This window comes from Schistocerca serialis, chromosome 5 (genome assembly GCF_023864345.2).
Source record: "Schistocerca serialis cubense isolate TAMUIC-IGC-003099 chromosome 5, iqSchSeri2.2, whole genome shotgun sequence".
In the NCBI taxonomy this organism is placed as follows: domain Eukaryota; kingdom Metazoa; phylum Arthropoda; class Insecta; order Orthoptera; family Acrididae; genus Schistocerca; species Schistocerca serialis.
This window is the reverse complement of record NC_064642.1, coordinates 141,085,589-141,107,191: the sequence shown is the minus strand read 5'-3', so window position 1 is coordinate 141,107,191 and position 21,603 is coordinate 141,085,589. Positions and strand designations below refer to the sequence as shown.

General features: G+C 39.7%; 1 protein-coding gene across 5 annotated transcripts in view; it reads left to right on the top strand.

Moving 5' to 3' along the window:
• The window catches only part of LOC126482374 (tyrosine-protein phosphatase non-receptor type 2-like), a 75,583-nt gene extending 54,826 nt beyond the window's left edge, over positions 1 to 20,757 (top strand). For 2 of the 5 annotated variants that reach the window (XM_050106467.1, XM_050106465.1), the window contains exons 8-9: positions 3,172 to 3,277; positions 14,086 to 14,994. In XM_050106467.1, the coding sequence (XP_049962424.1) occupies positions 3,172 to 3,277; positions 14,086 to 14,305 (326 nt within the window). In that variant the 3' untranslated portion in view covers positions 14,306 to 14,994. Of the gene's footprint in view, positions 1 to 3,171; positions 3,278 to 14,085; positions 14,995 to 19,780 lie in introns of those variants that run through there. The other 3 variants (XR_007587640.1, XM_050106468.1, XM_050106466.1) reach the window with 3 other exon arrangements.
• Positions 20,758 to 21,603: the final 846 nt, after the last annotated feature.

The window sequence follows — 21,603 nt, the reverse complement described above, 5'->3', positions numbered from 1 at the left end:
AACTACTGAATTAGGGTGTTGTGGTTCCAGATTGTGTTGATTGTAATTTTGAGGTTTTGGAGGGAGTGGAGCTGGAAGTGGGAGATTGAGTACATGGGAGAGACTGGGTTTGTGTCCAATGAGAGGAGGTTGAGGTTTGCTGGAAAGGTTGTGAAGGGTGAGTGAGTTGCCTTTCCAGAGGTGGGAAACCAGGAGATTGGATAGTTTTTTAAGGTGGAGGGTGGCATGCTGTTCTAATTTGCAGTTGGCCTGTAGGAGGATGCTCTGAACAGCCAGTGTGGATGTGGGAGAGGAAAGATTGAGGACTTTTATTAGGATAGGAGTTGACGGGTGTGTTCATTGGCTGAGTTGATGTGTGACCGATCAAAGGCAGAGCCGCGTGTGAAAGCACCCACGTGATTTACCAACTGACCTGCCTACACTGTGAAGCTTTCTATGTGGGAATGACCCGCAACAAACAGGCAGATAGTGTTTGTTGGTAATGAGGATCACCCTGTGGCTAAACATGCTTTGGTGCACGGCCAGCACATCTTGGCACAGTGTTACACCGTCCGGGTTATCTGGATACTTCCCACTAACACCAACCTGTCAGAACTCCAGAGATGGGAACTTGCCCTTCAGTATATCCTCTCTTCTTGTTATCGGCCAGGCCTCAACCTCCGCTAATTTCAAGTTGCCGCCACTCATACCTCACCTGTCTTTCAACATCATCTTTGCCTCTTTGCTTCCTCCTCGACTGACATCTCTGCCCATACTCTTTGCCTTTACAAATGTCTGCTTGTGTCTGTGCGTGTGCGGATGGATATATGTGTGTGAGTGTGCGCGCGAGTGTATACCTGTCCTTTTTTTTTTTTTTTCCACTAAGGTAAGTCTTTCCACTTCCGGGATTGGAATGACTCCTTACCCTCTCCCTTAAAACCCACATCCTTTCGTCTTTCCCTCTCCTTCCCTCTTTCCTGATGAAGCAACCATTTCTTGCGAAAGCTTGAATTTTGTGTGTATGTTTGTGTTTGTTTGTGTGTCTAGCGCTTTTGTTTGGTAAGTCTCACCGTCTTTATATATATATATATATATATATATATATATATAATGGAAGGAAACATTCCACGTGGGAAAAATTATATATAAAAACAAAGATGAGGTGACTTACCGAACAAAAGTGCTGGCAGGTCGATACACACACAAACATACACACAAAATTCAAGCTTTCGCAACAAACTGTTGCCTCATCAGGAAAGAGGGAAGAAGAGGGAAAGGATGTGGGTTTTAAGGGAGAGGGTAAGGAGTCATTCCAATCCCGGGAGCGGAAAGACTTACCTTAGGGGGAAAAAAGGACGGGTATACACTCGCGCGCGCACACACACACACACACACACACACACACACACACACACTCACACACACACACACACATATCCATCCACACATATACAGACACAAGCAGACATATTTAGTCTTTAAATATGTCTGCTTGTGTCTGTAGATGTGTGGATAGATGTGTGTGTGTGTGTGTGTGTGTGTGTGTGTGTGTGTGTGTGTGTACCCGTCCTTTTTTCCCCCTAAGGTAAGTCTTTCCGCTCCCGGGATTGGAATGACTCCTTACCCTCTCCCTTAAAACCCACTTCCTTTCCCTCTCCTTCCCTCTTTCCTGATGAGGCAACAGTTTGTTGCGAAAGCTTGAATTTTGTGTGTATGTTTGTATTTGTTTGTGTGTCTATCGACCTGCCAGCGCTTTTGTTCGGTAAGTCACCTCATCTTTGTTTTTATATATATATATATATATCTCTAAAAAGAAAGATGATGAAACTTACCAAACAAAAGCGCTGGCAGGTCGATAGACACACAAACAAACACAAACATACACACAAAATTCTAGCTTTCGCAACCAATGGTTGCCTCGTCAGGAAAGAGGGAAGGAGAAGGAAAGACAAAAGGATATGGGTTTTAAGGGAGAGGGTAAGGAGTCATTCCAATCCCGGGAGCGGAAAGACTTACCTTAGGGGGAAAAAAGGACAGGTATACACTCGCGCACACACACACATATCCATCCACACATACACAGACACAAGCAGACATTTGTAAAGGCCCACGTGGAATGTTTCCCTCTATTATATATATATATATATATATATATATATATATATATATATATATATATATATATATGGTCATCTACTCTTTGGCTTTAATCCCTTCTACCTGTTCTTGCGTCTCTCTGTGCTTTTTTGTCTTATTTTGTCCATTTTAGTGTATTTTGCCCTTCTGTAGTTCTTGTCGTTTTTCTTTTCTCCAGGATTTGTGCGGTAAGTGTTTCATGTCCCCCACGTTGAGGTTGGTTTTTACCACAGTGTGCCCCATTCACAAGAGAATAAATATATATATATATATATTAAAAAATCATATATTATATGTAAAAACAAAGATGAGGTGACTTACCGAACGAAAGCGCTGGCAGGTGGATAGACACACAAACATACACACAAAATTCAAGCTTTCGCAACAAACTGTTGCCTCATCAGGAAAGAGGGAAGGAGGGGGGAAGACGAAAGGAAGTGGGTTTTAAGGGAGAGGGTAAGGAGTCATTCCAATCCCGGGAGCGGAAAGACTTACCTTAGGGGGGAAAAAAGGACAGGTATACACTCGCACACACGCACATATCCATCCACACATACAGACACAAGCAGACATCTTTAAAGACCAATATATATAAAATCATGTTGTATGGGAATTGATTTTTAAATATTTTCACATGCTCTTATTGAATTACATTTCGTATAATTCAGGTTTGTGGTAGAATTGTTTGCAGTAATTTCCACTGTCCATTGAGAGAATCTAGTTGCAGCTGAAGGATTTTATTGATCTGTTAGTCATGTTCAGATGCCTCCATTGGGTTTTTCCTGTAAAAGGCATATGTGCACATCCCAGCCTCGTAATTCTTATTACCATATACGAAAAGTTAGAACTTTGTTGCAAGTTTGCACTGAGAACAAAATTTGCTGTCATTGCCTTGGAGATATTATACTCAAAACTCTTGGACATTCACTAGTCGCACAATAATATGTAGTTTGAACATGTCTAAACTTGTGGCTGAAAGATTTGAAGACTTGCCTGACATGTAATAATCTTGAGACTATACATTTGCATATTACATGCACAAATGTTATTTTACAGGAGGATTTGAAGCCAACAAACCACTTCCTGTGGAACCTGAGGTCTCTCCAGAGCAGGAGAGTGTGGAAAGATTGCTTGACTCAGCACTTCAAGATAAGGAAGCCAGGTGTGTACTTATTGTAACATTGACAATGTGGGTGAATATGTAGGAGTAAATTGACTTCACAGCATCATTATTCTGTAAAAAGAATCACTAACTGCTCAGAGAAAGCATTGAGTTTTGGTTAGACTCTCTTGATACCTCATGAAAAGTAAGTTAGGTAACATACCTACAGCATCACTAATGACCTTACTTTTGTGTGTCCCGAATCTTACTCACTGTTACCATAATAAAATGGCTCTGAGCACTATGGTACTTAACATCTGAGGTCATCAGTCCCCTAGAATGTAGAACTACTTAAACCCAACTAACCTAAGGATATCCCACACATCCATGCCCGAGGCAAGATTCGAACCTGCGACTGTAGCAGTCCCGTGGTTCCAGACTGAAGCGCCTAGAACCACTGGGCTACAACGGCCAGCTACCGTAATCATAACTGTGCTTATTACATATATTATAATATTAATAGATCACTGTTTCTCTTGGAACAATGCTCCAAGAATTTTAATTAAGACACTGTTTTGCTCACTGTGTCGCAAAGAATCTGGTTTACATTTGAAGAACACTGTAACACCCCCCCCCCCCCCCCCTCTCACACACGCGCGCGCGCACACACACACACACACACACACACACACACACACACACACACACACACACACAAAACACTCCTCCCATACCTTCAAACAGAAAAAACATAGCTGTTGTGCTTTATGTCCTCAAAAAAGTCATCCTAAATTGCTAACGTCAGTGAAGAAATGGCTGACACTTGGAAAGATCATGCTTAACACTATATTATCACCCTTCTTTTCAGTTCCAGCCATAGGGTAGTTACTTGGTTTGTTGGTTAACATAGCTCGCTCCAGTATTCTTTAATATAGCTTGCCCTAGAAAGATGAGAATAGAAGAGTACAAATTCTCTATCTTATTTTGGAGATTGCTATGTTGTCCCAGCTTGTAACATTAGTGTAGGCCCTACTGCACATGCATTTTCTAGGTGACCCCTTGCAATCTTCCAGTGGTAGTGGATAACATTGCAGTGATATAAGTGAAACCTACGCTCTGTTCTATGGTATTAGCTCTATGTATTTCCTCCTTTGTAATTCAATGTCCCATGACAAATTTTGTGCACGTCAGAAGACTGTGGAACATATGAGAAACAATTTGTAACTGTATTCTTCATCTATTTTCATTTGCTTACTATCTACTGTGGTCTTGAGCATATCGGTACAAAAATCTGAATTATTCTACAAAATTGAGATATTCTTGTGTTTCATTTTGTGGCCACACTCTTTCCTTGTGTGAAGAGTGCATTGTGACTTGTCACACATACTACTGTGCTGGTGAAGAGAAAATTTGTCTTCTGCTGAAATAATGTGTGCCAGACAAAAATTTTGTTTGTTATTAAGTCCACCATTATTTCTGTATTTCACCACTAGGGAACCAAAAGATTTCTGTGGCCTGTTTTGTATGTTTATAACAGAAAGGCTATAGTGTTTTTATGTTCAGAGCAGCACATCATTGTTTTTCAATAATTAGTCAGCAATATTGCACAATTTGAGAAAGACATCTTTAAAGGAAATAATCATTGAATTGGAACTACTGGGTAGCAGTAGACAGGCACACACAGATATTTAGTGTGGAAGTTCAAACTAAACACTGAAAATTACCTGTCTCCTATCAGCCTTTATTAAACAAGGCAAAGCCATGATTGTATGCTATATGGTCATTTGAAAGAATGTCATTTGAGATTATTCAGAAGCATAATCCAGGTTCATTCAGTCTCCACCAAAATGGATCAGACCCAAGAAAATGAATCCAAAAGCTGAGTAGCAGTAACACAGAGGTCTTCCAATGAGTTTAGAACTAACAGTGTGCCCTCTTTAACTGAAACTATCAAGGGCACTTTTTGCAGCTACATTTAGTTTTTGTATTTACTCCTGTTATTATTTAATCCACTAATGTTTGTGGCAACTCCCCTACCAGAATCTGTTAGAACAGTGATATAAATTACTAACTGAATTGTCGAGTCCACACTATAAATAACATAAATACCCTTTGCAGCCTTTGGAAATAAGACAATCTAAACCACAATTACTTCTTAACCCAACCCACTAAAGCTTTTAGGTCTAACTGGTGATTTAAAATTTCAACCATGGATTAAGAATATTTTAAGTAACTATTTCTCTTAATAAATAACTAGTAATCAATTGTATGTATGTTAGTAAAAGTTGTCGAAGAACTCAGTTTTACCATGTATACTTCTGTGATATTATTAACAGAACAGTACCTCTGCAAAATCCATGTAATGTAATAGTAATTTCCTAAGCTTGCAAATCTCGTATTTTAATTATAAGCAAAAAACAACAAAATGCAGTAACATGTTAAACATGTCACTGAAAATGCATTTGATAATAGTTTAGCGTTTGTGGATAAAGAGAGATCATCTCACACAGAAGAAGCAATATTGCCAATAACATCCATAAGACAGATATTCTGTAGAGGCTGAAATATTACTGGCATTGTAGTAACAACAACAACAACAACAGTTATCTTGTTTCAACTGGCTCATTATAATCAGCTTCTGTAGACACTGTTTTCTACAATTTGTAGCTTGCTCGTGTTACAAATTATTAAACACCCTGAGGAAATGCATTCAATTAATAAATGCAATGAAAATTCACAGTTAAACTTCATAACTTGTACCTGCCACATAAGAACTGGATATGCAAAGGTAGTCATAGTTGGATTCATTTATAGACAGTCCAGAAATTGCTGACATCAGTTGAACGAGCTAAGTGTAGCCGACTTCATTTTGTGGCCCTTGCCTGTCACTTAGGCTCAGAACCCAGCCTGTTTCCTTTCAGCTGTCAGACTGATGATTAGTGTCACTTGCAAGGTGAAACAAAAGCTTATAATTTGATGAATTACTCTCGGGGACCAACATTAGCTCTCTTTTTTGAAGCCAGATGGTGAATTCAAACCAGAAGTGACATATTCTTTGAAGAATTTGGGTGCAGATTTTTTATCTGTGCTATTGGTGGATACTTGTAGGGTCATTGTTGCTAGGTCAGTGGCACACTTTGCTCAGGAAGCAGCTGCTCTAATAGCAAAGTATGTGTGGCATGCACAAGAGGGTTTTCAGATTAGTCATTCCTCTGTAAACCAGATGAACAGTTAGATACCGTACAAAAAGAAGCCTTGTGTGGATCACTTGTAGTTGTTTTGTATGGGAATAAAAATCATTGTAGATCTGGAAGATAAAATTTAAAAATAACATTGGTTAAATGCAGAAGCATTAAGGGCAAGTTCCCAAAGTTATTGCCACTCATTGATACAACACACATGTAATATTTGAAACAGAGTTTATTGGAAACAGAAATAAAGAGCACTGATTTATATGCAGAACGGAATAGGTACCAAAAGGGAAGGTTAGACACTAATGGTAGTGGCTTATTTATTAGTATAAAAGGCTTTGTAAAGTCTAATGAAATAAATAATTTGAATAGAAGATAATCTGGGTGAAGATAGGTGCCAAAGGTGGGCCTAAAATAGTAATTGGATGTTACACTTTAATCTACACACACAAAGTATCAAAGTGGTGAAACACTTCAGAGAGAGCTGAGAGATTTCAGTCAGCCATATACAGACTGGAAGACACACTTATTTATAGTAGAAAGGTAGACACACGTTTGGAGTGGGATGCAGGGACAAATGATAATGTGATGCTGTGCTGATCGTATTTTCTGAAAATTATTTAGAGCAGTTCAGAAGGAAACATTGGATCTGCTGGCAGCAAACAGGCATGAACTTAGTGTGTCATTAACCAGTGGTGTTAAAAAAAACATTAAGAAAGGTAGAAAGATACATTCGCCTAAGAAGTGTGATAGCAAAATGGTTAGGCAAACAGCAAGTAGTAAGCTGTGTGTGTGTGTGTGTGTGTGTGTGTGTGTGTGTGTGTGTGTGTGTGTGTGTGTGTGTTTGTACCGCTGCTACTTGGCCACCCGCTGTCTCTTCTCCGGTGATGAGGGTCTGGGCTTAGAATAGTCCCGAGGTATTCCTGCCTGTCGTAAGAGGTGACTAAAAGTAGCCTCACATGTTTCAGCCTTTGTGTGATGGCCCCTGTAGGATTTGACCTCCATTTTTCAAAATTTTCCTGAAGAGCGAGCCAATAGGGAGAGGCACCTTACATGGTGCATAGTGTCAATCATGCGCTGAGACCTCTCACATCCTTCGTCGACATGGAGCTGCACTTCTGCTCATTCTCCAGCTGTTGGGCGAGGTCACACTCCTGGGTGTTTTTTCCCCCAACCTCTGTGCAGTATCGCTTTCTGTGCCGTCAGCGATAATGGACTTGTTAGCTTGTTTGCACCTGATATCCCGCACGGTAGCCAGTCCATTGTGGTGGGGCCGCTATGTACCCTGTTGGTTGTAGCCCCCTGACCACACAGGGATCACTCTGCTGATGCCTGTGCCATTAACTCCCCACATATGCCAAGGAGTAGGTGCCCATCACCCAGGGGCATCGGGACTCCCGACAATGGCCATCCTGCCAGGTGGCCTTTGCTGCGGCTGGTTGGTGCCTGTGGGGAGGGCCCCTGGTAGGAGTGGGTGGCATGAGGGTGGATGACACACCATGGAGCATAGTACATCATCTCTTGCTGGTGGTCAAACACCAGCAGTCTCACTAAGCAGTCAAGGTCTAACTTCAATGTTAAGAAATACAACCCCAAATCGTCCCCCCACCCCCCACCCCCTCTCCCCCCGGTCATACCATGGGAGGAACACCAGGAGGTTAAGGCAAAGTTTATTCACCTTGGTACCTCGTATGTACGAGAGTTGATGGGGAATTTTTGTTGTCAGTGAAACCTCGGTTTTTTTGTGAAGCATTTAGAGGACAAGTTTGAGGAGGTGGAGGGCTTCTGCAAAATGCAGTCAGGGTTGGTCTTGATAAAAACAGCATCCTCTGCCCAGTCACACACTACTCACCTGTGACAAGCTGGGGGATGTTTCTGTTTCCATCACGCCCCATAAGAGCTTTAATATGGTCCAGGGTATCGTATTTCGCAGGAACCTTCTTTTGCAGTTTGACGATGAGCTGCGCGTCAATTTAGAGCGGCAAGGTGTCCATTTCTTCTGGCGCATCCACAAGGGTCCGAAGGATAATCAAGTTGCCATTGGTGCCTTCATCTTGGCCTTCGAGGGTGACACATTGCCCAAGAAGGTCAAGGTGATGGTCTACTGCTGTGATGTCAAGCCATATATCCCTCCCCTAATGCAGTGCTTTAAGTGCTGGAAGTTCGGCCATATGTCTTCCCGCTGTACTTCCAGCGTCACCTGTTGGGATTGTGGATGTGCTTCACTCCCAGTACTCCCTGTGTCCCGCCTCCCATCTGCGTCAACTGCAGAGAGTACCATTCGCCTTGCTTGTCAGACTGTTGGATTCTCCAGAAAGAAAGAAAAATAATGGAATACTAGACCCTGGACCGACTGGCCTACACTGAGGCTAAGAGAAAATATGAGAGGCTACATCCTGTGCGTATGACATCAACCTACGCCGCCGCTACAACAATGGTTCTACCATCATCTGTTCCACTGCATACAGTTGGCTCTCAGAGCCATCAGACTCCACCTGTCCCCTTGATGGTGGGGGGCACTTCCCTCCCTGTTGCTCCTGTACAATCTCCTTCAGGAGAAACACCCCTCCAACCACCGGGGACGTCAGTCCCCACTTCTCAGCCAGAGAAGCATATGTCTCCTTCGGTTCCTCTTGCCAGGAAGGGATCCCTTCGGTCACTCCCTTCCCAGGTTCCTACCAGTGGCAAAGCTGACTCCCGCCAGTGGCTCAAGCAGCCACAGGTATCTAGCTGGTCATAAAGCTTCACGGTCCTCAGTCCCTGAGACTAAATCAGTAAAGCCCTCCCAGTTGGACAAACCAAAGGAGCGGTGAGAGAAACCTAAAAAGAAAAAGACCCCAAAGAACAGAGGCACTGTGGTGGCACCCACACCACCACTACCTACAAGCTCTGTGTCTGAGGATGATGTGGCAATTCTGGCATCCGCTGAGGACCTAGATCTCGCTGGACCCTCAGACACAATGGATGTCAATCGCACCGGTACTCATCAGGTGGCAGCAGGTGTCCCTGAGGCATAGACTGCCTCATTGAGTGTTTCATGCCTTCCCAGTCTCATGATCACATAATCCTCCAGTGCGGCCGTTTTTTCCACCACCTGGCTGAGCTATGGCAACTGTTAAGCTTTACACCTGTTTTCTGCATTGCCCTCCAGGAAATCTGGTTCCCGGCAACACAGACCCCTGCCCTCCGTGGCTATTAGGGAAATTACGGGAACCATAGTGACCAAAATAGTGTGTCAGGTGGAGTTTGTGTCTATGTCCTGAACTAAATATGTAGTGAACCTGTGCCCCTTCAAAACCCCTCTTGAAGCTGTAGCTGTCAGGATAAGGATGACGGAGGAAATAACTGTCTGCAATGTATATCTCCCTCCAGATGGTGCAGTACCCCTGAATGTATTGGCTGCACTGATGGATGAACTCCCTAAACCTTTCCTACTCCTGGGAGATTTTAACACACATGTGGGGTGGCGCCATGCTTACTGGTGGAGGGAGGGAGGTTGAAAATTTACTGTCACAACTTGACCTCTGCCTCTTAAATACAGGTGCCTCCACACATTTCAGTGAGGCACATGGCACATATTCGGCCACTGATCTTCTGGTTTGCAGTCCTGGCCCTCTCCCATCTATCCACTGGAGAGCACATAAAGACCTGTGTGGTAGTGACCATTTGCCCATATTCCTGTCACTTCCCCAGCATCATGCCCACGGACACCTACCCATATGGACATTCAACAAGTCAGACTGGGAAGTCTTCACATCTGCTGTCACCGCCAAATCTCTCCCCCACATGGTGACATCAATGTTGTCGTCGACCAGGTCACTACAATGATCGTTTCTGCAGTGGAAAACGCAATCCCTCATTCTCTAGGGTGCTCCTGGCGAAAGACAGTCCCTTGGTGGTCTTTGGAAGTCACTGAGGCAATTAAAGAGCGTCGATGAGCACTAAAGTGACATAAGCGGCTCCCTTCCCTAGAGCGCCTAGTAGCCTTTTAAGTGGCTCCGTGACCGCGTTCGCCAGCTTAGAAAATGACGGAAACAGGAGTGTTGGGAGAGATACGTGTCGACCATTTGGTGCCATACGTCATCTTCCCAAGTCTGGACGAAGATCAGACGTTTTTTTGTGTACCAGACCTCCAACAGGTGCCCCTGGTATAAACATGAATGGCATGTTATGTACCAACACAAACGCGATTGCCAAACACTTTGCTGAGCACTATGCTCGAGCGTCTGCATCGGGCAACTACCCCCCCAGCCTTTTGCACCCTCAAACGGTGGATGGAAAGGGAATTCCTCTTGTTCACTCTGAACCCTATAATGCACCCTTGCACATTGCCCCAACACAGCTCCTGGGCCATATTGGATCAACAGTCAGATGATTAAATATCTCTTGTCTGACTACAAGTGACATCTCACCATCGTCTTCAACCGGATCTGGTGCGATGCCGTCTTTCCATCGCAATGATGGGAGAGCACCATCGTTCTGGTGCTCAAACCCGGTCAAAACCCACTTGATGTGGATAGCTACCAGCCCATCAGCCTCACCCACTTTCTTTTTGTAAGCTGCTGGAACGTATGGTGTGTCGGCGGTTGGGTTGGGTTGGGTCCTGGAGTCAGGTGGCCTGCCACTGATAATCTTGTGTCCGTCGAGTTTGCCATCTGTACAGTCTTTTTCAGACGCCAGCACCTGGTTGCTGTCTTTTTTTACTTCCGTAAAGCATACGACATGACCTTGCCACATTGTATGAGTGGGGTCTCCAGGGCCTGCTCCCGATTTCTGTCCAAAACTTCCTGTCGCTCTGTACTTTCCATGTCCAAGTCGGTGCCTCCCATAGTTACCCCCCCCCCCCCCCACCCGCCCCCACCCACCCACTCCAACCCACACCTCTGTATTCAGGAGAATGGTGTTCTACAGGCCTACGTATTGAGTGTCTCTGTTTTTAGTGGCTATTAATGGCCTAGCAGCAGCTGTAGGGCCGTTGGTCTCACCTTCTCTGTATGCAGATGACTAATTCATTTCGTACTGCTCCTCCAGTACTGGTGTTGCTTAGCAGCAGCTAAAGGCACAGTCACGGGCTCTAGCCCATGGCTTTCATTTTTCAGCCACGAAGTCGTGTGTCAGCATTGCACTGTTCATCCAGAACCAGAACTTTACCTTAATGACGATCCACTCACTGTAGTGGAGACATATCAATTTTTAGGACTGGTTTTCGACGCCTGATAGTGGAATTATTTTAATTAGAACGAGGGACCAAATGACCTAGCAGTTTGGTCAGTCTCACCTCCCCCCCCCCCCCCCCTTTCAAAACCAACCAACCAACTGACGAATCCTACAGCTAATACTCGAAATAACTCTGAACACAATTGCTTCAAACCACATTCAGTGATACAATACTCTGACATCATATGTGGTTATGATTCAAAACATAATTTACATGTTATTGTAAGCCATGTGGTTCATAAGTAAGGGCAATGGAACACATTATAAAGTTTGAGGAGGACACATCATGATTCAATAATAATATTACATATCTAGTACAAAAGCAGAGATGACTGCACAGCAGCTTCAAACAAAGAAGAACCACTGCTGACAAAATAGAATGTAGTCAAAATAAGCAAATGGACAGCTCGAATCTGAAAGCATGAACTGTTGACTTCACAAAAATCCAAGAACATTTTGGTCCTATCAGTTAAGGAAACGGTCTACTTCTTCTTCTTCTTCTTCTTCTTCTTCCCAAATGCTCATTCTACATTATGGCACCCAAAACAATGATTAAACAAAGACCAAAATACTGAATTCTGTTTTTGAAACTTGCACCAAAGTAGTTTGTAATGCAGTTCCTTCATTTTTCTGGCAAGTGAATCTGAAAAGACACAAAAGCATGAGTGAGGAATTAACTGAAATCAGTTGATAGAAGAAAGGCCACAGTATGTTATTGGGTGTCAGTTATATTGTTTCTTGAATACAGGAGGATCTCACCCCCTTGTTTAGAAGAAGGTGCTGGTTGTTGCAGTCAATAGGAAGTGTCAGAAGACCGATATCACTAAGATTGATTTCGTATCAAATTTTGTAACATAGGTAGTACTGGTTTGTGAATGCTTTATCAAGAGACTAACAGACTTCCATGTAGGTATTAACATGGTTTACACAAGCACTGATCTCTTTAAACCCAGCTTAATATAAGAGATCCAGAAGCCAACAGACAGTGGTTGATCCTGTGGTTTGTAGTCTTCCAGAAAGCATTTGATACAGTTCTGTACCGTCACCTAGATAACAAAATATGTGCATGTAGAATATTCAGAAATTAGTGATATGGCACAATGGTAAGACACTGTACTGGCATACAGGAGGATGATTATTCAAATCTCCATCTGACCACCCAGTGTAGATTTTCCATTGCTTCCTTAAATTGCCTAAGACCAATGCTGGTATGGTTGTCCATACATATTACCTTACTTTTAATTTATTTTTAAAATCATTTTAAGATTTAATACAATTGTGCCTTTGTCCTCTGCTACTACTTGGAGATGCAAAGTCAATGTGCCTAGTTCATCATCATATAGCAGGGGTATTCTGTCACAGTGGCACCCACATTCACCTCTTCCTCATTTTATCACATGAACCATATTCAGCTTCATCAAATAACAATAAAGTCATTAATTCATTTAGCATCACACAGAAAGCTCTTCTGTGTTATCAACCAAGAAATAATGCCACCAGAAGAAGAACTTCAAATTAAAAGTATCTAAATCAAACACTTCGTTCATGCTTTTAACTTTTTTATAATACTTAGATGTTTAAAAGTAACATGAATGAAATTTTAATAAAGTACACTGTCTAGTCCACTCAGTAAATATGGTACTAAAAATTTGTATGAGAAGTCATTGTCTCTACTAATATGCATTCAGATTGGTGATTGTCTAAACTATGAATGGCCGCTCTTATGTGTAAAAATATGTAAATGGAGCAATGAATTTCACTCGTCTTCTATCTAAACTTGACTAATATTAAAGTCTCCCATTTCAAATTTCGTAAGTAAAATATTCGAAACTCATCATGTTGCTACTTTGTATCTTGAGCATCTTTCTCACATTTCTTCTTATCGCCTCTTTAGTTTGATTGTTGTGACTAAAAAGTGTATTTTCTTTTCGTTCTGACATTGAGTGAGGTTCTTTTTTCATTACAAATTTATGAGGTACACAACCTGTGTGGTCATGAAGAATTTTGTTCATTGTGTATTGAAAATTATGGATCTGAAATCCCCAGCTCCTACAACTCTCATGGATACACCTCTCAAAGATTGTCCTGGTTGTATCATAGGAAATAAAATATCAAGGAAGTAAAAATTGTCCTAAACCGACTATGGCACATTGTCAGATAATACACATGCTTCTTTCAGCTAACATAGTTCCACATATCTCGCAAACACGTACAACGCTACAAATATATATTTCCATCCTCCTGCACTTTAAGCAAGGTGAGAAGAGTCTGGGGCAGCACCACAGCAAGGCCAGAGAGAGGAAGCGACAGTGATTTATTAGTGTAACTTATTTCTAATGCTTTGCCTTCTTTCCCATGTTTGATTACACAGTATTTAACATAATTGATTCTGTTTACATGTAAATTAATGTATTGTGTGTATCTCAGTAAAGTAAATTATAATGTATTTCATTTCCACAGTGATGATACACCTCAGCTACGACATCGAAGGCATGAGCGCCAGGAGCGGCTTTTGAGGCTGACAGGACGTATACGTGAAATAAAGCGTAAACAAGAAGCTGCCGAACGTTCAGAACAACTGTGGAGGTCTCTGTCAAAGCCATTAGCTGTTGGTTTTGGTCTTGGGCTTGTTATGGGCGGAGGCTGGATTGCTTACTGTTACTTCTCTAACCGTGTTTGATCAAGAAAGAGATCATCAAACCCTGGAGGTGTTTGTGCTGCACTGTCGGCATATAGGATATCTCTTTTCAGTGTAATACATTAATTTATGCATGTTGGGTAATGATGTCACTGTGGTTAAATTACTGTGGACTGGTTGGTGTTTTATAAATGCTAAACAGACTGTGTTAGTTGGGAGCGATTATGACATTTTCATTATTTCTGCTAGCATTAAGTCTGTGTTTTTTGTCCACCGACTCTTTGAGATGAATAGTTGGCAAATTTTGTGTGCAGGTGTTTCGAAAAATGTAACTGGTGATGTTTGTCCCATTGAGAAAATGGTGTTCAGTGACAGTTTTGGAGTATAGATACTATCGGTTAACAAACATTGCCCTGGGTAAACGTGATGTACTGCGTTACATCATATAGGAGTTAAATTTGCTGCGTGGGCTGCCCCCTTATTGGATTGGATGTTTTTTTAAAAATATACTTAAAAGTAATTTTTAAATGTTTTGCTCCAGGAATTTTTCTTGTCTTTTCTTCTACAACATTCGAAATGTGGTCAACTTTTAAAGAAAACAAACCTCTCAAAGTGTCAATTACTGTGTGTTGCAAGTGAAGTGGAACAAGACCTGTTATTTTGTTTAGAAGTGCATCAAATATGTAAGTGTTTGGCTGTTACTAATAAATTGCTCCTCTTGGCAAAATTTAGAGCAATCCATCTTTTTGTTGGTAGGCATTCTGTGTGACCTTGAAATCATTTATCTTTCTTACTAGTAATTTCAAACCAATACAGATGAATTACAGGAATTAAACAAGCATTAGTTTAGACAGTAGTCTTATTCTGTTGTTCACTTGGTACAGTGGAGCATATGTTTCTTATTTTAAAAAATAACTACTGCTGATATTGCATTCACAAATCACCAACTCCATTACCCAAAATTGTTATTAGAGGGGTTCTTGAGTTGTACACATTTTGTGTAAACCTTCACCTGTTAGCCACCAAATTTAGAGATGTACTGGGGTGGGGGCAATTTCTTGCTGTTGAGGGTGTATGGATTTTTATTCAACATAGTGATGAAAGGAAAATGGTCAGATTCGAAGGAACGAAAAAAAAAAGTTTGTGATACAGCAGCAGTGTTGTTCTTTCATACCTTTGTCACAAATGTGAGTTGATTGGGAATGAGTGGTGATGTGTTTTGCTGCTTGTATTATCATTTCAGTAATGCACAAATTTTTGTTAAGATTTTGTATTTTATTACTTGAAAAGTTTAATGTTCAGTGTGAGTGCCTGTAAATTTCTCACCTTAGGTGGGGAGCCTGTATATGAAAATTTTCCTTTTATTTCTGCTGAGCTGTAAATCTTTTTGTGCTAGTAAATATTTTATTTATGTAGCTATTTTTATGACGACTAGTATTTACAGGTTATGTTTTGGACCAGAGTTTGGAATTGCCTGTACTATAGTAGAGTTAAGCGTGTGAATGGATATTCTGTTAAACTAGTTTATATTTATTTCAGGTTACCTATTCAAAAATTAATCTATATAATGTAGTATAGTTGTTTTTATTCATAAATATTTATAAAGCAAAGCATTTAATGTGTAATATCACTTCAGTTATCTTTCTTGTTTCTATCAACAAAAAGATTACATTCCCAGTTGTCAGTTGAATGTGTAATCATTAATTTCAGTGTTTGTGGCAGTGATATTTGGGGGGGACTGTGGTTGAATGTGAAAAAAAGGGAAGGATGTATTTGTGTGTTCGCCTTTTAAGTATAGGATGAATTTTAAAATTGCAGATCTAGTTAAATGTTCTACTATTCTTGCTCAAAAATACTTCAGTTTTCTGCAACTTACAACAAGATAGACGGTTGAAATAACCTTTATTTCCAAGTAGTAAATTGGGCAGACGATACAGTTGGTTTCTTAAACAGGTAAAAGAAGCTGCTAGTCAGCCGATGAGGACATTAATAATTGTAAAACGAACATTTGCCCATTTGCAAATTGCAAAATTTGTTGATCAGCTTAGTAATCAAGAACTTATAAATCATGGTCCACCCAAAATTTTAATCGTGTACTGTATCATTTCTGAACAGTTTTTAGTAGTATCAAAAATTCCACATTCCAGAAGGGAAAAAGTCACTGGAGTATCATTATAGTTGTCTGTTAGGCTAGAAACAAGGTGTGAAAATGAGTGTTCAGTTTCATGTATGTACCTAACATACAGTTTCGTCACTGGAAGTAGAATTCTCATTAGCTGATACTGCAGAAATAGTTAATAACTGAAAAGCTGAAGTTTGTACAGATTCTTTCCTTCTCCTGAAGCTCATAGCACTTTTTGATGGCTTTTTTTTCTTTACTCTTTTAAACAATTACTAATGAGCAGAGATTTAATGTAGACGTGGAGAAGGGAATGATGTACGCATTTTGTGGTTTATTACCCAGCAATTGAAGACATTGTTATTTAAAGACTGAAGACTGTCAACTAGTTTTGGTTAGTGACTGACTGGCTGGCTGTTGTGGGAGAGAAATTTTGTCCATATTACTTATACTATTAAAGGGTAGGCTTGTTTCAAGTGTAAACATAAAGTAAAGGAGGATCAGAATGGGTTTGCCAAAGATGAAAACATGTCACAGAGTATTAAGATAATGGACTTTATGTGTGATTTTTATTTCCATAATTTCTAAATAATGTGTTTATGTAGTGGTAGTAGTAATCACATGAAATGCCGCAGTTTTACGCAGGCTCGTATAATTTGAAGTGCTATCAGAATATTGCTGTACACTCCGAAGCTTGTAATTTACAGAAAATTGAAGTTGTGCACATAATACATCTGATGGCATCCCAGATCTATAAATCTTTAGGCTTGTTTGATGTAATTAATATTGCATTCCAGTTTATCTTGCAGTTACCTATGTATGTTTGTGTTATTCACATACAGAAAGTAATATTTCAGGAATATAACGGGTATTTGATGTCAAACTTACTTTCTTCCTTTTTTGTTAAAGTCACTCAAGCCTATTATAGTGCTAATATTTAATTGATTCCAGTGTAAAAAAATACTGTGTATAGTGAATTTTATTGGTGTAATTGTCTTTCAAATCAAAGTTCGTCACATTCTCTCTGAATCTCAGTATGTAATATCTTCTGTAATTTCAGTTAAATGAATCTCATTTAAGTATAGTTTCCCCTATGTTGCTCTTTTGTAGAGCATCTGAAACGTTCATTTAGCGGTGAAATGGAGGAGATTGGCAGTATTGTGTTCTTCAGAAGCTATCAGCATTTGCTGTTATAACATATAGGTTCCAGTATCTCTTTTGTGTTTGCATGGTTGTTTTGACAATAGATTCATTAAAAACTTATATATCTAGTCCCACATGACATTTCCAAGCAGTCATTCAGCAGCAAATGTACTGCTTCCAGGACTGGAGTTTCTGAGAACAAATTGGTCCCCAAACTTTACACTGTGGCAAGTCAGAGGTAGAAAGCAGACAATTAGTAAAATCAAGAATTGGTGCCTTCTGTTAGGACAAGCAGGAGATGGTTGAAAACCGTATCAGTACAAATAAAACTGTACGAACAGTTTTATCTAATTTTCATTGTGTATTGTGGATCACATGAGAATGGTGTGTAATAGAGGGATTTGTCCAGCACTGAGCTGTTTCCATTTTTCTCCTGTTATTGCTTTCATTCTTTAGGCCACCTAGTATATTGTCACAGTTTGAATATTATTTGGAAGGGTGCAGAAATTTTGGTGGATCAGTCACTTAATTTCAGTTCATAATAAATTGTGAGAGGTTTTCCTTTTTCATGTGGGGTTTTTCATTTCTGAACTGTGATAGACACATTCACTAATGTCACAGAAGCTGTCTAGCAAATAAATAGTGTAATATTTGTAAGCATAATGCAGCACTGTCCCATGATGGGAAGTGAGAAGTGTTATATCCTGGCAGGCTTGGCTTGACAGAGGTTACAGTTTTTCTTTTCTTGAATGCTTCCATACCACACACAAGAAATATTCAGTTGTTTTGTTCTTTGACATGTTTGCGGAGTTCCAAAAAATAACCTTCAGTGCAATCACAGTAACTTTCTGGGGTCTTGCTGGATTCCCTTAAATTGTTTTGTTAATGTGTTTTTTGTGTAACATGTTGCAACGAAAATTTCCCAAAAGTAGCAACAACTTCTATTACTTGTTGCATATTTCATTGAAAATTTTGGGAGGTGGGACATTAAATTCAAAAGTGACAAATGTGATAGAGAAGCAAGATGACAAATTTGAATTTGTTTCTGTATAACTGTGTCCTGTGTTTGCATTCAAGTATTACTATTTCATTGACTTATACATTATTTGATTGAAAGATGAGAAGTTTGTCTCAGCGAAGGAGTGCTGTTCACATGTAATTCTAACTGCTGCATTAAGTATTTCTTTGACATTAGATGTGCTCGGGACCAAAGCTGCCACACTGTGGAAGTGACATAAAAGCGCACAAGTATGAACTTTTTTCAACCTGCCATGGTTGTGTAGATGCACATCAAAGTTTCAGCAAGATAAAAGTAATATATGATTGAGAAATTTGCTTAAGAACTGCCAGTTGATTTCAAAGTTTATTCTCATAACTCCCTACTGAACAGCAAATGCATATTTCCATTAATTATGTTTGATCTGTGAAATCAAGTGGCGTGCAAACACTGCAGCTCCTCCTATCTATAAAATTTTACGAACAACTACTTTCCTTGTTTTACATGCAGTTTTAATTTATTTTAAAATTTCAAAAATGCTTTCTATGCCTGTTCTCTCTCAACTTTATACATACCCCTAACAAACAAGTGTGTTCACTATAGTTGAACTCATCCTTAATACTGAGCTGTGAAAAGGGACATAATGTAACTTGTAATTTGTGCATTCCTGCTATTAGTAGTACACACTTTTTGAAGTTTTTTACAAAATCAGACAATTATAAATCATTGGAAACTGTCTGCTAACAAAGACTGGGTCATATTTTTGTAAAAAAGGAAGTTGAACTTTGTAAATGAACTAAACTGAATATAATGACAACCATATACCGGATATCTTCCCCCTATTGTGTCAGAATTTGACTGACAAATGGTTGAGTTTCGAAATAATGTTTGTGTATTTAAATAGTGTGTCCATGGAACTGAGAGCTTTTGTTTTGGGGATTTGTTTATCTTGTCTGAGGAACTGTTGTGATCTTCATCAATAAAATACAGTTTTACCGTTTGTATCTGCTAGTGTAAGGATCCCCATAGGTATGCGAAAAGGGGGAAGTTACTAGTATCAGTTAAGTCTGTTGTTCTCACTGTTAGTATGATAAGTGTTAGATCTTTTGTGTACAAATTGTATTTCAAATTCTGTGTCATTAGTTGCATGAGAGATGTGAACATCAAAAAATAAAAAGAAAAAAAGAAATTAAGCCATTTCACAATTCTGTCTATTTTGAGCCATCCCTCACAGTTTATTCCAGATGTTTCTTTGCAGGCCCAGCAAGAAGAGGAGGAAGAGCAACACGGAAGAAGCAGTCTCCAGCTGTGACAGTGGTTCTAGTAAGCAGCAGTAAATATCCCATTTCATTTCTGTACAGTATGGCATATTCTGTGCTAGAAAAATCCTACATTCTTACTGATCTGAAGTTGGCAATTTCAGTAGACCATTTTGATATGTGTTGTTAAATGCAAAACAACCAAGCTCTGGATATTTTTATATAATATTTTTCTGCAACTTGGGTTACTCTCTGTGCATAACAGAAAAATAAATGTACCTAGTGATACATGCCGTGGTGCACATGTGGCTGAAAGGGAGTAAGTGATGTTTTATATCAGTTCATTACTCAAGGTATTTACAAAGTGGTGACCAAAAAATATGACTGTTGCAAATGTGTGACTTTTCCAATGTTGTAACTTAGAGTTGTAATTAATTGAAAACTCTGGTAATTTTGGATATTTTTTGCTTGTCATTTGAAAACGATATAATGACATGTTTGAGTGCCCTCGTGTGGCATCACATGAATGACTAAAAGGAAAAAGAAATGGTCTTTGAAAATGGAATAACAGTAGTAAATATTACCAGTTCTTTCCCTTAAGTATAGTGTTTCTTTGAGGTACTTGGTGCCACGAAGAAATTTCTACACTGATTTTAATGAATGATGCTACCAAAATCGTGTACAATTTTTATTATTTTTTTATTTTATTATTATTATTATTATTATTATTATTATTATTATTATTATTTAACAAGTTGTTAATATTAATGTACATCATCATAAGAATGAATTAGTGTCCATGTTAGTACTGAATTTGCTGGTAGTGGAGATTCTGCTCCACATGCTGATAAAAAAAGTAAGTTTACAAAGTATCTTGTATGGAATTATAGACTTTTATCAGTATTTTGTAAGTTTGTCTGAGTTTACTGATGTGTAATTATATTTACACATTTTGTCATAAATGATAGAAATCTTATTTGATGTGGTGCACTATCAAAGAAAACTTCCAGTTTACATGCCTAGTTCCTCTACTAATTGTGTAAGTTCTTTCTCAACTGCTTGTGGCTCTGACCTAACTATAGTAATTTGCACCCAATAAAAGTTAAAATTTACCCTGCACATTTAGAGAAAGTGGAAGTTACAGTGCAAGTATCTCCTCCTCCTCCTCCCCCCCCCCCCCCCCCCCCCCCTCTCTCTCTCTCTCTCTCTCTCTCTCTCTCTCTCTCTCTCTCTCTCTCTCTCTCGGGGAGGGGGCGACTACAGATTTGTAATAAGTAGAAAGAACATCTCAGTGTTTCTATTGCTTTTCTTTAAGGGATAATTTTATTTCTGTTTTAATATTTCTTGGCTTTTCATTGTTACAAGTGAAGTTCTGTGCTTTTTGTTTTTGAGACAGCACAAAAATATAATACAGTATTTTCAAGTTAGTGTTTGTTTCACAACTTGCCCCACCACACATTTAACACAAAGCATTGAAAGGATACAACATGCAATCATCACTGGCACCACCGTTCGTTGAATTCCACCTGACTTGATGCTAGCACACGCTGGCCAATACCGTGGCTGCTTGCCAAGTACCTTTTTCAGCTCTTCTGTTGTCCTAAGTGGTACCATCTCCTGACAGCAGACCATAGCTTCACTGTGCAGTGTCTGCCTTGTTAACTGGCTTTGATAATAATGTGTACACACTCGTAAGTTAACAATAAGCAGCTCAAACAATACACTTGTCATGAAATGCTTTGCTCATATCAAGCTGCCCCTTTTTTTTATTTTAGGTTCCACATTTATTTATTTATTTATGTTCTTACTTGTTGACTGTCCT